The 16,332-nt window shown below is 56.1% G+C and overlaps 1 protein-coding gene across 1 annotated transcript in view; it reads left to right on the forward strand.

The window, feature by feature from the left end:
* The first annotated feature begins 717 nt into the window (after positions 1-717).
* The window catches only part of MRPL33 (mitochondrial ribosomal protein L33), a 122,741-nt gene continuing 107,126 nt past the window's right edge, over positions 718-16,332 (forward strand). The window contains exon 1 of the mRNA XM_068104184.2: positions 718-841. Within this exon, the coding sequence (XP_067960285.2) occupies positions 791-841 (51 nt within the window). The 5' untranslated portion in view covers positions 718-790. The remainder of the gene's footprint in view (positions 842-16,332) is intronic.

A 16,332-nucleotide genomic window follows, 5' to 3' on the forward strand; every position in this document is an offset into this window, starting at 1 on the left:
CCCGATAGACCCCGCCCCCAAACTCTGCTCACGCCTATCCCCCATAGACCCCGCCCCCAAACTCTGCTCACGCCTATCCCCACAGACCCCGCCCCCAAACTCTGCTGACGCCTATCCCCACAGACCCCGCCCCCAAACTCTGCTGACGCCTATCCCCACAGACCCCGCCCCCAAACTCTGCTGACGCCTATCCCCACAGACCCCGCCCCCAAACTCTGCTGACGCCTATCCCCCATAGACCCCGCCCCCAAACCCTGCTGACGCCTATCCCCCATAGACCCCGCCCCCAAACTCTGCTGACGTTACCCTATCCTCAGACTCCGCCCTCAAACTCTGCTGACGTAACTCTATCCCCACAGACTCCGCCCTCAAACTGCTGACGTAACTATCACCACAGACTCCGCCCTCAAACTCTGCTGACGTAACTATCACCACAGACTCCGCCCTCAAACTCTGCTGACGTAACTCTATCCCCACAGACTCCGCCCTCAAACTCTGCTGACGTACCCTTTCCTCATAGACTCCGCCCTCAAACTCTGCTGACGTAATCCTTTCCTCATAGACTAGACTACGCCCTCAAACACTGCTCTCTCCTCAAACGTCCCACGAATCCGTTTCATCGTCCAAGACTCCAAGTTCCGTCCCCGACGTCTCCAACGGCACAAGGAAATTGACGCATGAAGAGGCCATTCGGGCCATCATGGCTGCACCACACCAACATCACGTTAAACTGGAGAGTAAGCCCGAAGAATCACACTTTACCCGCGCGGTCTTGAGAAAAAGGAAGGACATGGGAAGGATCCATTCAAGATTCAACTCTTCGTCTGCGTTTCCGAGCATGGTTCGTGAACTTCGAATAACAAGTGCAATGGCGTCCTTATCAATTTGATGCCTTAAACGGAACAGTTCAGTGCTGAACCTTCTGCCAACTCTTTTCGGAGACTATGACGATTTTGAAACGATCTTTGAGAAAACAAACATCTTTTGGACGAAGTTAGCTCTGTAGTTGCATGCTTGCATTGCATCCACTGATCGCTAATAAACTGACTGAGTAGTGGCGGAAGCCGGTCTGGCCTCGAGGATGACATCACCGTCCGCCATCTTGAAGCCCCCATACAACGCGCACACGACGCACAAGTTCTGATGTGTTTGCATGATTCGACAGTAAAATGGCACCTTGTGCGTCGATAAACCGTAAACAGACGACTGTGGTGCGGGAGCACACACCTTGAACAAAGGTAGACCACAAAGCTTTGGTTATTATCGAGCTCTTTATTCATTGCTCACTCATCCGCAGTCCGCACTAACGTGCGCGCGGCAGCGAGCCCACGTATATATCTCCAGGCCACGCCCTACCTGGGGCGTGGCCGCCACCCGCTGGTGCGCGGAATGATGTCTCTGCGCCAGCGAGCCATCGTGTCCGCCACACGCGCCCCCCCAGAATTCCCGCGCACCTGAAGAGTCAGCTTGCGGGGCAACCGGATGACCCGGCCGAAGCGCCCACGGGCGGCTGGCGGCTTCTGGGATGCTGGGATGCCATCGGGGATGCCTCCGGCGGCATCTGGGATGGGTGCAGGACAGGGGGATGGCGTGACGGCGGGGTTGGGCGGAGCCGGGGGTCCGCCCGCCGGGGGGCGACCCCGACGCGGGGGTAGAGCCGCTGGCGGGGGGTGGTCCAAGTCGAGGTGGGCCGGCTTGATGCGGTCCACGGAGACGCGGTCCGGAGCACCGCCGATGTCCAGGGTGAAATGCTTCGCCCCGGTCTCCAGCACGCGGAAGGGCCCGTCGTACGGGGGCCGCAGCGGTGTCCGGTGGGCATCGTGGCGGACGAAAACGAACTCCGCCGTGCGAAGCTCCGGGGCGACGTGCGTTGGCGGGCAACCGTGGTGCGCCGTCGGCACCGGGGCGAACCTCCGGGCGGTCTCCTGCAGGGCGGAGCGCTGCTGCGCCGCAGACCATGGTGCTGTGGAGTCGGGGAGGAACTCGCCCGGCACCCGCAGCGGTTGTCCGAAGACCAGCTCCGCCGCGGATGCGCGCAGGTCATCCTTGGGCGCCGTCCTGAGGCCAAGCAGGACCCAGGGGAGCCTGTCGACCCAGCCGCCGTCGCGGAGGCTGGCCCGGAGCGCGGCCTTCATGGAGCGATGGAAACGCTCGCACAGGCCGTTGACCTGTGGGTAGTAGGCCGTGGTGCGATGCAGCTGGACGCCGAGCCCCCGCGCCACCGCCCCCCAGAGCTCCGAGGTGAACTGGGGGCCGCGGTCGGACGAGATGTCCGAGGGGGTGCCGAAACGGGCAACCCAAGTGGCGATGAACGCCTGTGCGACGTCCGCCGCCGTCGTTGCTGCCAAAGGCACGGCCTCCGGCCACCGGGTGGCGCGGTCCACCATGGTGAGGATGTGGGTGAAACCCCGCGAGGGGGGCAGAGGTCCCACCAAGTCCACGTGAACGTGGTCGAACCGACGTTCGGGCACCGTAAACGGGGCCAGCGGGACCCGGTTGTGGCGGTGGACCTTCGCGCGCTGGCACGCGAGGCACGTCCTGGCCCAATCGCGGACGGCCTTCCGGAGGCCATGCCAGACGAACTTGTCGGCGACCAGCAAAAACCCGGCGCTGCCAGCCAGCGGGCACGATGGGGCGAGGCCGGCCGAGGGAGACGTCGCACAAGAGGGCCGCGCCCGCATTGTCGAACGGTACCTCGGTGACGCGGAGGCCCGTGACGGCGGTCCAAAAAGCCTGGACGGCGGGGTCGGCGGACTGGTCCGCCGCCATCCGGGCATAGTCGATCCCGAGGTGGACCGCGTCGGCGAGGGCCCGGGAAAGGCAATCCGCCACTGGGTTGTCCTTCCCCGCGACGTGCCGGATGTCCGTCGTGTACTCGGACACGGCCGAGAGGTGACGCTGCTGCCGGGCCGACCACGGCTCGGCGACCTTGGCCATCGCGAAAACCAGGGGCTTATGGTCGACGAAGGCCGCGAACGGGCGGCCCTCGAGCAGATGGCGGAAGTGCCGGACCGCCAGGTGGAGCCCGAGCAGCTCGCGGTCGAAGGTACTGTACCGCCGTTCGTTCGGGCGGAGCTGCCGGCTAAAGAACGCCAGCGGCTGCCAAGCCCCCTTCACCCATTGCTCATGCACCGCGCCCACGGCGTAGTCCGACGCGTCGGTGGTGAGGGCGATCGGTGCATCGGGCGCCGGGTGCACGAGCATGGTGGCGTTAGCCAAGGCGAGCTTCGCGCCCGCAAACGCCGCGTCCATCGGCTCAGTCCAGGCAACGTCGCCTTTGCCCGGCTCCCCCGGAGGGCCTCGTGCAGGGGGCGCAGGAGCTGGGCGATGCGGGGCAGGAAACGGTGATAGAAGTTCACCATGCCCAGGAACTCCTGGAGCCCCTTGATGGTGCGGGGGTGCGGAAAACCCCTGACTGCCTCCACCTTGGCCGGCAAGGGGATGGCCCCGTGCCTGGTGACGCGGTGCCCCAAAAAGTCGATCTCGGTGACGCCGAACCGGCACTTGGCGGGGTTGACGATCAGGCCATGCCGGTCCAGGCGTTTGAAGAGCGTGCGGAGATGGCGGAGGTGCTCCTCACGGGACGCGCTTGCGACGAGGATGTCGTCCAGGTTGACGTAAACGAAATCCAAGTCGCGCAAGACGCTGTCCATCAGCCGCTGGAACGCCTGGGCCGCATTCTTCAACCCGAAGGGCATCCGCAGAAACTCGAAGAGGCTGAATGGTGTAATGACGGCCGTCTTCGGTATGTCCTCCGGCCTGACGGGGACCTGGTGGTATCCGCGGATGAGGTCCACCTTGGAGAAGAGGGACATGTTCGCCAACCGGGCGGAAAGTTATTGGATGTGAGGGACCGGGTAGCGGTCGGGGGTGGTAGCATCGTTGAGGCGGCAGTAGTCGCCGCACGGCCGCCACCCACCGCCGGGCTTGGGCACGATGTGCAGCGGCGATGCCCACGCGCTGTTGGAGCGCCGGACGATGCCCAGTCGCTCCAGCGTGGCGAACTCCCCCTGCGCCACGGCGAGCTTCGCCGGGTCGAGGCGGCGCGCCCGGGCGTAGACCGGTGGCCCGACGGTGGGGATGTGATGCTCCACCCCGTGCTTGACGGCCACCGCCGAGAAAGTGGGCCGCGTGAGGGCCGGGAAACTGGCGAGGAGGCGGGTGAACTCGTCCGCTGCCGGAAGCGTGCAGACCAACCTTGCCGGAACCGAACCGCTCAGCAAGCCGCTTGGCGAGCCACTCGGTGAGCCACCCAGGGAGCAGCTCAACGAACTGCTCAGCGCGCAAGCGAGCGAGCTGAAGGTTTCGGCCTGGACAAGGCGTCTGTGCCTCACGTCCACCAGCAGCCCATGCGCACAGAGGAAGTCCGCTCCGAGTAGGCCCATGGGGACACTAGCGGTAACGAACGACCACTGAAAGCGCTGCCCCCCGAACCGCAGCGAGAGGCAACGCTTCCCGAACGTGCGGATGGGCGTGCCGCTGGCGGCAAGCAAAGCGGGGCCTCGGCCCGCAGCTTGCCGGTCGGACTCGGAAGCAGGGAGGACGCTCACCTGCGCTCCCGTGTCGCACAGGAAGCGACGACCCGAGGAGGTGTCCGTTATGAACAAAAGGCTGCCAGTATGGCCGACGCTCTTGGCAGGAAGCGAGCGCCGGCCTGGTCGTTTCCCGACCTGCCAAAAGTACAAGGCGGGCGACAGGACCTGGCCTTGTGGCCGAACCTGGCATGGAAATGGCACCAGGTCTGGCCCGGTGGTGGTCGCCGCGCCGGTTGCGACGACAGTGGTGGGCGGGGCGTGGCGGTGGCCATGCATGGATCCGCCAAACCTACGCCGTGCTCGGAAGGATCCGAACCACACGCGCCGTGCGCGGCGCCGGGACCCACGACGGCCGTGCTTTATGCCAGCCGCGCGTCGTGGGCTGCGAAGTACTTGTCCGCCTCCCTGGCCAGGGCCCGCGGTTCCGTAATGGTCGACCCGGCCAATGCGAGCCGTACCTGTACAGGCAGCGCGCGGAGGAAGAGAGCACGGAACAGGAAATCCACGCGGCCGTCGCCGATCAGGGATAGCATGTAATCCATGCGGGCGGAAGGGCGTGTGTCGCCGAGGGCGGGAAGGTCCAAAAGACAGTCGGCGCGGTCAGCCTCTGGGAGGCCAAACGTATCGAGGAGCAGCTCCTTGAGCGCCGCGTACTTGCCCTCGTCCGGCGAGTGCCGGAGGAAGGACACGACGCGCGCGGCCGTGCCGGAGCCAAGGGCAGCGACCACGTAGAAGTACCTCGTGTCGTCCGCCGTGACGCCCCGGAGCTGGAATTGGGCCTCGGCTTGAAGAAACCAGGTGTCGGTCTGCGCTTCCCAGAACTCCGGTAGCTTGATCGCGACCACGTTGATGGCCATTGCGCGTTCGGGGGTTCAACTACGGTTGAACCAGTCGGAGGTCACCAGTGTGGTGCGGGAGCAGACACGTTGCTTTATTTATTTCGAAATTCCAGTGGATATAGAAAGTTTTTCAAAATCGAACTTTGATTCAACGATGCCACGCCTGTGACGTTCCTTGCTCTCACCTTAGAACATTCAAAGAGATCTTATATTACTCAACTCAAAGTCATTTATAAACCAGAAGAATAGTTTTTAAACCTGTATAAGTAGGGGAATAATGGGGGTTCTGGGGCACATTGAATTTAGCATTGAAGTCAACGGGGAAAAAAGGAAAAACTTATTGACTCACACTCATTCTCTCATAAAATTACACCCCTTTTACTCCTAAAAATTGCGCCCCTTTTTACCCTCGCTTGAGGAGAGGGTATTGCATTTGAGTCCATTTGTCTGTTTGTCCGCACAGAATAAATATGATTTTCTCTGCAACCGTTGGTCCGATTGACAGTAAATTTTCACTCAAAAATTGCACCCCTTTTGGTGCAACTCCACCTGTAGAATTTTTTAAATGATAATTATGACGTCATCGGCCACGTGGTTTGCCCGCCATTTTATGTTTTAACACAAAAGCCTTAAAAACCACTGAAATTACACCCCCTTCTCTCAAAAAATTGCGCCCCTTTTCTCCCTCCTAAGCCCCGCCCACTTTTTACTAAGCCCCGCCCACTTTCCCTAAACCTTGCCCATGGCTTGAAATGCCAGGCATGCCAGGCTTGAAAAATTACACTCTTTTTCTCCCTGCATTTAACTTATTAACTCCCCCCATTTTTCATTATATTCATACAGAGACCCAACAAATATTTGTGTTTCATTTTTAGGTAATGTTACGGATTCGTCACTTCCGTTATTGTGGTTCTCATCCACTGTAAACATTTTTGGTTGCATGTACTATTATTGTTATCATTTCGGTGAAATAGAGATAACTGTTTTCAAAAGGTAAAAAAAGTTAATGTTTTAAAAAGAAACCGGAAACCGGATCGGGAACCGGAGGAAGAAGAAGAAAAAGAAGGAGAGGAAAAGGAGGCGGAGCGAGTGAGGTCGGAGATGGAGCGGAGCTGTTTGGAGGTCTGGAGCAAACGCTGGCGAACGGAGGTCACTAGCGAACTTTGGGGTTTCCTGGGAAAGGGATTCCTGCGACAGAGTTGTTATCGCTGTGACAGATAAACCTGCGTGACAGGTTTTGCGGTTGATTCCGAAGAGAATCATTAGAGTGCCGTTACGTCTCGAGAACGGACTGTTGGCCATTTTACCTCACGCCTGATTTCGCATCGCTCCAGGTTTTTCCCCTCGCTTCAACCATTTCAACGCATCCAGCCGTTGGTGTGTGTGTGTATAACGTGGATTTTGAGTGGGAAATTGCGGTTCGCCGATTGGGAGCCGTTGAACGTCCATACCCGAAGGTGTGATTTCCCAGCCGCCTCTTGAGGACACTTTTGCCTATCTTTGGCAGTGTGACTGTCAACCGAGTGGGATTCTGGTCTCGATACAACATCGTTCTGACGATCAATGGAGCGTGGATCGACTTTGGTTTGAAGCTGGGACAGAGACATTGGGAATGTTATTTTCGCTCACTTGGAGCACAGTGAGTTATATTGTACGGAACTGATGGTACCATCATAGGAATGATATATTGGTTGTACAATTGATTAATATTGTTATTGTACTGTTATTCTTGTGTGACCTTAATACAATACTTGTTTGTTGGTAACAATTGGTGTGGTTTCACCATTGATCTTTGACATACAGAATAACACATCTTTCTGCCGTGACTCCTCTCGAGGCTTGGAGGTACACCGTGACCGGGGTTTGGGGAGGAGCACGTAACAGGTAATAACTTAATTCTCTTTGAAGAACAATCACCATCTGGAATATTGACAAATGTTATATTAGAATTTAACTCTCGGTTTAGGTATCGCCGTTAAGCTGATATGAAATGATAAACATCTCTTAATGTTATTGTTTGAGCACCTCCCGAGCCACATATCATTTTGAGATTGTAGTAAATTATTTTCCCCTCAATCTCTTGACAATCACTTTTTTGTCTAATAAATACAATGTTTCAAAACACAAAAGACAAATTTCAATCAATCTCCTCATTTAAAAAGGGTTATTCACCCACAGGATCTGAATCGTTCCCAATCGCTAATTACCTCAGGATGGGCTCACCTGTGATTCGCCATCGGGACTTCGATTTATACACCTTGCAGACAGGTCAGCAGAAGCACGATAAAATACGTTTTTGATAAAGAACCTTTTGAGTCGCTAAATATCAGTAATTTATTATATTTTCCGTTTTTTTTTTTGTTTTTTTTTTTGTTTGTTTTGTATACAAGATCGAGGCTCGTGAAAGAGCGAACATTAATCACACAGAAAGACAAACAGACACACAAAACAAATAACATCGGGAGCGGTAGACAAGATGGGGAGAGAGGGGGAAGGACACAAACACAACATTTGAGAGCAGGGACCGAGAGACATGGAGACATCGAGAGATCTGAGAGAGGGCGAGGGCTTTGGGGGGGGCATGGGAAGGGGGCGGTGGGAGAGGTATAAAACATATGGACACTGCCAGGACTTCCAGGAAAGAAGTTGGAATTTCAAACAAGGTGGATCTGGGGTGAATTAGCGGGGGTAGAAAAGTTCAAGGTTTTGGATGGGGGAAGATAAGAGATGGTGGTGAACAGCTGTTTTAAAGACCTGGAGGGAGGAGTGGGATTGAAGGGAGTGAGGGAGTTTGTTCCAGAGGCGAGAGGAATGAAAGAGTGAAGGTGAGCAGAGAGCCGAGATTTCGGCAGTTTAACCATCAGAGGGTTGCTGGCAGATCTTGTGCGACCTGTAGGAATATTTGGGGGACAGAGCACAGAGAGAGCTGGGGGTGCAAGGCCGGAGAGGAGTCGGTAGAAGACAGAAAGACCACCTACCTGCCTGCGGTGAGTGAGTGAAAGGCCCTCAGAGATAGCTTCATCGCGGGAGATTCCAATAATTCTGAAAGCTTTGGTTTCAACAGCGTGAAGCCGAGCTAGGTGTGAGGCAGGAGCACCGGCCCATAGGGGAGAACAGTATTCCATTGAGCTGCGGATGAAAGCCTTGTATGTGGTGAGGAGCTCAGGTGTGCCGAGGAAGGACTTCGCATGCCGGAGGATGCCCAGTCGGCGACTGGCTTTGGAGGCCAGCTTGGAAATGTGGTTTTCCCAAGAAAGATCATGGCAGATAGTGAGACCCAAAAGCTTGAGCGACAGAACTTCTTGGAGAGGATTGTTGAGAAAGTAGATGGGAGGGTTGTCCAGTCGATCTTTTCGGAGAGACATAGTAAGAGTGTGAGATTTGTCAGGATTGAAAGACATGTTCCACTTGTTTGACCAGTCTGTGATTTTGTCCAAGTCTTCAGAGAGTGAGGAGGCTGCAGACTGCCGATCTGAGGGAAGAGTAATGGAGCGGCAGAGAGTGGAGTCATCAGCAAAGAGATAGAGAGGATTTTCAAGAGAGTCAGAGAGATCATTGATGAAGACCAGAAAAAGCACGGGGCCCAGAACACTGCCTTGGGGAACTCCAGCCTGAACAGGAAGAGGAGATGAGAGAAACCCATTCAGGGCCACACGTTGACGATGACTAGAGAGGAAGTCCGCCAGCCATGCGTGGAGATTTCCATGGATACCAAAGGAGGAGAGTTTGGTGAGCAGAGCGGGATGCCAGACCGTGTCGAAGGCACGTGATATGTCGAGGGAGACGGCTCTAATTTCCTGTTTGGCATTGAGGACCTCCATCCACTGTTGAGACAGCAGAAGCAGCATGTCCAGAGTAGAGTGACCTGGTCTGAAACCAAATTGATGATCAGAGATCAAGCCATTGGAGAAGAGGAAAGATTTCATATCCGAAGCAATGATGGATTCCATGACTTTGCTGATAATTGGGAGAAGGCTGATTGGTCTGTAGTTGCTAGGATCTGTTTTTGCACCTTTTTTGTGCAAAGCGGTGATGTTGGCTGATTTCCAAGCAGATGGCAGTTGACCTTGAGCAAAAGAGAGGGTGAAGAGAACAGAGAGAGGGTGAGATAGAGCGGCAGAGCAGGATTTTAGGACCCGTGGGCTGATGCCATCGGGTCCAGTTGCAGAATCAGAGTCGAGGGTTGACGGTTCACGATCAATGATCGATGTGTATATATATATATATATGTTGCTCGGCTTGGCTCCGCCCCTCCGGAAAGTGTGCGCTGTGTCGCGCTGTTGACGTTCGTGAGACGAGGCTGAGGGGCGTGGTGCGGCTTGAGGAGAACTTGAGAATAAACAAAGTGCCAAAACTTTGTCAAAAATGATCGAAACGTCGTGAAGTTCGAACTTGATCTGTAACTTACCATGACGAAACCATGTACTAAGTTTGAAATCATTAGCATTAAGCGTTTAGAAAAAAAGTCCAGAAAAATGTTCTTTGCGTGACGGACTGACGGACGGAGGGACGGACAGACGGAGGGACGGCGTGCAAACTTATTGTCCCCTCCGGTGTACACCGGTAGGGGACTAATAAAATAATGGATTATTTTGAAATTAAACCTGAACTCAGGATAAAATATAGAGTTTCTAAAAAAGCTCATAAAAAGTTGGATGACCTGTTTTCCAAATATATAAATGAATGATTTTTTACCCGTTTGGGAAAACAAGATAAAATTTAATAACCATAAAAACATTCCAAATTCATTAAGATGTCCAATAGTTGGTTCAAGCAGATGTGGAAAAACCTGTTTGCTTTTAAAGATGCTCCTTACCCCCAACTTTTTAGATTATAATAATTTAATAATTTTCACAAAGTCAAGTTTTCAACCCGAGTGTCAGCTACTATCACAAGGTTTTAATGCAGGCCTTCAAAAAGAAGATATAATCGGGTTATTTAAACTTCAACACGAACTAAATGAGTTCAACATTGAAGATGTAATACAACTATTTTGTGATAGACAGAAATCAAAACCAAAACCCATAACTTGTATTCTCAGTGATAATACAGATGATATACCTTCACCCCAAGATTTAGATAAATCAAAAAAGAATCTCGTCATCTTTGATGATTGTGTTAATGAGAGAAACCAAACAGTAATGGATAGCTACTATACAAGAGGGAGACATTCTTCTTGTAATTGTATTTATCTTAGTCAGTCATATTTTCAACTCCCTCGTCGCTCAATAAGAAACAATGCCAATACTTTTATTTTATTTAAGTTAAATTCAACAGATGTAAATAATTTTTGGAGAGACAATTGTTCTACATTATGTAGTAAAAAAAGAATTTGAGGCTCACACGAAACACACGATTGGAAAATAAAAATATATTGTTGTGAAACAAGATGAGATACTAACTGATATTTTTCAATAAATAAATACAGAAAATGAATGCCGAAGAAAGATCAAGAAGATTTAAGGAACACCAAGAGTTGGTTTCAAAAGTTGTAAAGCAACAGGAAGAGATAAAGAAGAAACGCAGACAGAAACTAACGGGTGAAGAAGCGTTTGAAAGAAAACACGAGAAATGTTTAAACCGCTATTAAAAACTTCCCAACAAAAAATGATTTCATCTACAGTTCCTGTGATAGTATATACTCCAAAAAAACTTCGGATGCTCGAAGATTTTAGTCAAATGACGGAGCAAGAACTTGGAGATATAGGAGAATTAGAATATGATGATGAAGGATTATTCCGACAACTTGAGGAGGTAAATCAACCCCCCAATTATATTGTGGAAGCTCTTCAAAACAATGAATATTCGGCGGATTCAAAAACCAGAGCAGGTCTCATTCCAACAGAAGAACCAGCACAGTTCCATCTTGTGAAAGAAAGGTTATTGATATTTAATGATAAATTGGTGTTCTTAAGTTCTGCTCAACCAAATGTTGAATTAACTCCAAGATTAATGTTTCTTCTAACAAAAGACGACCAAAATCTCCGACCAAAATCTCCGACGACCAAAATCTCACTGAGAATACAAATTTCTCCGATCAAAATCATCATATTGTGGCGGACACAAAAGCCCACTGGCGTGGTGACATCATTCCGCGCACCAAGTGGGCGGTGGCCACGCCCGAGGGGTAGGCGTGGCCTCATGATATACACCGGGCGCGCAGCCTGGAGCGCGCCAGTGTTACAGTGAGCTCCTGAAATAAAGACGCTTATAAGTTACCGCTTGTCCGCTTCCTCCTTGCTCGCAAGCAGCGCGCGTAACGCCGCGCTTTACTGGTGACCCCCTCGACGTTGGATCTGCCGGAGCGATCCTTCCACACGCGACGCCATTGCCATGGCCAACTTCATCAAACTTCCCGAATTTTGGGAGGCTCAGGCCGAAGTCTGGTTCGTCCAGGCCGAAGCCCAATTTCAGCTTCGGCGCCTCACCGGCGATGACACGCGCTATTGCCACGTCGTCGCCTCCCTCGGGCCCGGCACGGCCGCTCGAGTTGTGTCCGTCCTTCGCCACCCACCGGACGGCCACAAGTACGAGGCACTCAAGCGGCTACTCCTAGCCATGTTCGGCCTCACGGACGACGCACGGGCCGACCGCCTCCTGGATCTCCCCGAGCTCGGTGACACGCGCCCGTCGGTCCGAATGGACCATATGCTGTCACTGTTGGGCGACGAAGCCCCCGGTTCTCTATTCCGGGCGCTTTTCCTTCGCCAACTTCCAGTGCAGGTTCGCCTCGCGTTGGCCGGGACCGGGCTAACGGAACCCCGAGCATTGGCAGCCGAGGCGGACAGGTACTTCGCCGCTTCGGACACGCGGGCGAGAGTCGGCGTGGCCGTCACGGCCCTCGAGGCTGATGCTGCTGATGCTGCTGTTCCACAGCATCAGCTTATACAGCATACGCAGCATGCTGATACGCACCTCGTGACCGCCGCCACGCCCCGCCCACCGCCGCGGCAAAAACCGCCACCGCGGGGAAACCCGCCAACTCCACCGGCCTGGCGGAGCCAGCCGCGCTCCTCCAGCTCCACCACCTGGTGCTGGTTCCACGCCAAGTTCAGCCACGAAGCTCGGCAGTGTCATCCGCCATGCTCCTTCAACAGGTCGGGAAACGCCCGGGCCGGCGCTCAATAGTGGCGATGAGCGCCGGCCGTTCGAGCAGCCTGCTGTTCATAACGGACACCTTCTCCAGACGCCGTTACAGTACCTTCGACCGCGAGTTGCTCGGGCTTCACTTGGCGGTCAGGCACTTCCACCATCTGCTCGAGGGCCGTGCGTTCACTGCCTTCGTCGACCACAAGCCGCTGATCTTCGCGATGGGCAAGGTCACCGAGCCGTGGTCGGCCCGGCAGCAGCGTCACCTCTCGGCCGTGTCCGAGTACACGACGGACATCCAGCACGTCGCGGGGAAGGACAACCCGGTGGCGGATTGCCTTTCCCGGGCCGTCGCCCACGCAGTCCACCTCGGCATCGACTATGCCCGGATGGCAGCGGACCAGGCCGCTGACCCCGACGTCCAGGCCTTGCGGACCGCCATCACGGGCCTCCGCGTCACCGAGGTGCCGTTCGACGGCGCGGGCGCGGCCCTCTTGTGCGATGTCTCCCTTGGGCGTCCTCGCCCCATCGTGCCCGCGGGCTGGCAGCGCCAGGTGTTTGACGCCATCCACGGCCTGTCCCACCCGGGCGCGAGGGCCTCCCAAAGGCTGATCGCCGACAAGTTCGTCTGGCATGGCCTCCGGAAGGCCGTCCGCGGCTGGGCCAGGACGTGCCTCGCGTGCCAGCGCGCCAAGGTGCACCGGCACACCCAGGCCCCGTTGGCCCCGTTCACGGTGCCGGAACGCCGGTTTGACCACGTCCACGTGGACCTGGTGGGACCTCTGCCCCCCTCGCGGGGTTTCACCTACGTCCTCACCATGGTGGACCGCACCACCCGGTGGCCGGAGGCCGTGCCCTTGGCGTCGACAACGGCGGCCGATGTCGCGCAGGCTTTCATCGCCACCTGGGTCGTCCGGTTCGGCGCCCCCTCAGACATCTCGTCTGACCGCGGCCCCCAGTTCACCTCGGAGCTCTGGGGGGCGGTCGCGCAGGGGCTCGGGGTCCGGCTGCACCGAACCATGGCCTACCACCCCCAGACTAACGGCCTGTGTGAGCGATTTCACCGCTCATTGAAGGCCGCGCTCCGGGCCACCCTCCGCGACGGCGGCTGGGTCGACAGGCTCCCCTGGGTCCTGCTGGGCCTCCGGACGGCGCCCAAGGAGGACCTGCGCGCATCCGCGGCGGAGTTGGTCTTCGGGCAACCGCTGCGGATGCCGGGCGAGTTCCTCCGCTCCGCTCTGCAAGAGACCGCCCAGAGGTTCGCCCCGGTGCCAACGGCATGCCACGGGCACCCACCGACGCACGTCGCCCCGGAGCTTCGCACGGCGGAGTACGTCTTCGTCCGCCACGATGCCCACCGGACACCACTGCGGCCCCCGTACGACGGGCCTTTCCGCGTGCTGGAGACCGGGGCGAAGCACTTCACCCTGGACATCGGCGGTACTCCTGACCGCGTTTCGGTAGACCGCCTCAAGCCGGCCCACCTCGACGTGGACCATCCACCGCCAGTGGCCCGACCCCCACGTCGGGGCCGCCCCCCTGCGGGCAGACCCCCGGCACCGCCCAGCCCCGCCGCCACGCCGCCCCCCGGTCCTGCACCCATCCCAGGGGCAGCCAGGGGCATCCCACCTGGCATCCCTGCACCCCGGACGCCGCCGATCGCCAGGGGGCGCTTCGGCCGGGTCATTTGTATGCCCCGCAAACTGGCCCTCCAGGTGGGCGGGAATTCTGGGGGGGCGCGTGTGGCGGACACAAAAGCCCACTGGCGTGGTGACATCATTCCGCGCACCAAGTGGGCGGTGGCCACGCCCGAGGGGTAGACGTGGCCTCATGATATACACCGGGCGCGCAGCCCGGAGCGCGCCAGTGTTACAGTAAGCTCCTGAAATAAAGACGCTTATAAGTTACCGCTTGTCTGCTTCCTCCTTGCTCACAAGCAGCGCGCGTAACGCCGCGCTTTAATATTATGATGCGCCTTTGAACATGAAAAATGAAGATGATAGAGTATATATTGATTTACTAAACTCACTTGATTATGGAGTTTCTGTTGCTGGTAAAAGTAAGAAGAATGAGAAGGAGAAACATATTATTGATGCTTTACGCAAGCTTGGTTTAGCCTCGGGTTCGGGTGTTAGCTTTCTTCCAAATGACCCATCACAATTAGTTAATAGGCTATTATTGCTGTTGGGTAGTAAGAAGGCTGGAAACAACAATTGTTTTAATGAAGCCTCAGCCATTTTAGATCAGTTGATGAACATGAAAATAATTAATAAATGTCAATACAAAGATATTTTATTGGATATTAAATAAGATGAGAAGCACAATTCTTAGTTTTAATTTCACAACGAGTGATTACACTGCTTCACTCCCTTACCCACTACAACATGACCCCACAAAAGAATATGAGGCATCTTTATTGTCGATGGAAACTTATAATACCTTGTTTAATATCACAGAGAAAAACAACAAGTTTAGTGTAGCGGTTACCGCTGGATGCACACAATCGCCTTGCACCGGCCAGAACACGGCCAGACGCGCCTCTCCCGGGCACGCCCGGTCTTGTCTTTCCCGGGCATGCCCGCTCTCACCTTTCCAGGGCTCGCCCAGAGCGTCCGGGCATGCCCGCTATCGCCTTTTCAGGGCTCGCCCAGAGCGTCCGGGCATGCCCGCTATCGCCTTTCCAGGGCTCGCCCAGAGCATCCGGGCATGCCCGCTATCGCCTTTCCAGGGCTCGCCCAGAGCGCCCGGGCACGCCCAGCCTCGACTTGCCAGGCCGCAGCCAAACACGCCCGGGCAGGTCCAGACTCGCCTTTCCAAGGCTCGCCCTTGACACCCGGGCATGCCCGGTATAGCTTTTGGCCGGGCAAACTTCCCGACATAAATGTGTATATATATTGCTGCCCGATAAACGGGCATGTCAGAATACCTGAGCTGTTTTGTTTCAATAAAGCAACTCGGACGAATTCCGTCTTTGGTCGCGTCAATTCTTTCGACTCGCGTTGGAGCGCAGTTCCTTCATTGGTGACCTACCGACATGGATACGGCAGTGACGCTTAAACTGCCTACCTTCTGGGAGGCTCACGCGGCTGTTTGGTTCGCTCAGGCGGACTCTCAGTTCGCCCTGCGAGGCATCACCGCGGACGACACCCGCTTCCACCATGTTGTGGCGGCGCTCGGTTCCGCCACCGCGGCCCGTGCCTTGAGCCTCCTCGAGCACCCGCCGGCTGCTGACAAATACGACGCGCTGAAGACACTCCTCCTCGACGCTTTCGCCCTCTCACCGGCAGCACGCGCACGGCGCCTGCTCGCTCTGCCCGAGCTCGGCGACACGCGCCCGTCAGAGCGCATGGACTATATGCTCTCATTGCTCGGTGAGCACTCTCCGGATTTTCTGTTCCGCGAGCTGTTCCTTCGCCAGCTGCCTCACCCGGTACGCCTCGCCCTGGCTGGCACGTTGATCACGGATTCCCGCGTCCTCGCCAGGGTAGCTGATAAGATCTCCTCGGCGGGCCAGCACATCGGCGCGGTTACCTGGAGCCCGCCGCCGTCCGAGGCGACGCCCACGACGCCCGAGCGCCCTGCGCGGTTGGAGGCCGAACTGCCGGTGCAACTGGCGGCCGCCACGCCGCACCGCCCGCTTCCGACACGACGGCCGGGGCCTCCACCTGACCATGCGTGGTGTTATTACTACGCCAGGTTCGGACACAAGGCTCGGACGTGCCGGCCCCCGTGCACTTTCGGCAGGTCGGGAAACGGCCGGGCCAGCGTTCATTCCCAGCCATGAGCGCCGGCCACTCGGGCAACTTGCTGTTTATTCGGGACAAAGCGTCTGCGCGGCGTTTCCTGTGTGACACCGGCGCCCAACTGAG

Source organism: Myxine glutinosa, chromosome 11 (assembly GCF_964187855.1).
Source record: "Myxine glutinosa chromosome 11, kmMyxGlut1.1, whole genome shotgun sequence".
NCBI classification, from domain to species: Eukaryota; Metazoa; Chordata; class Myxini; order Myxiniformes; family Myxinidae; genus Myxine; species Myxine glutinosa.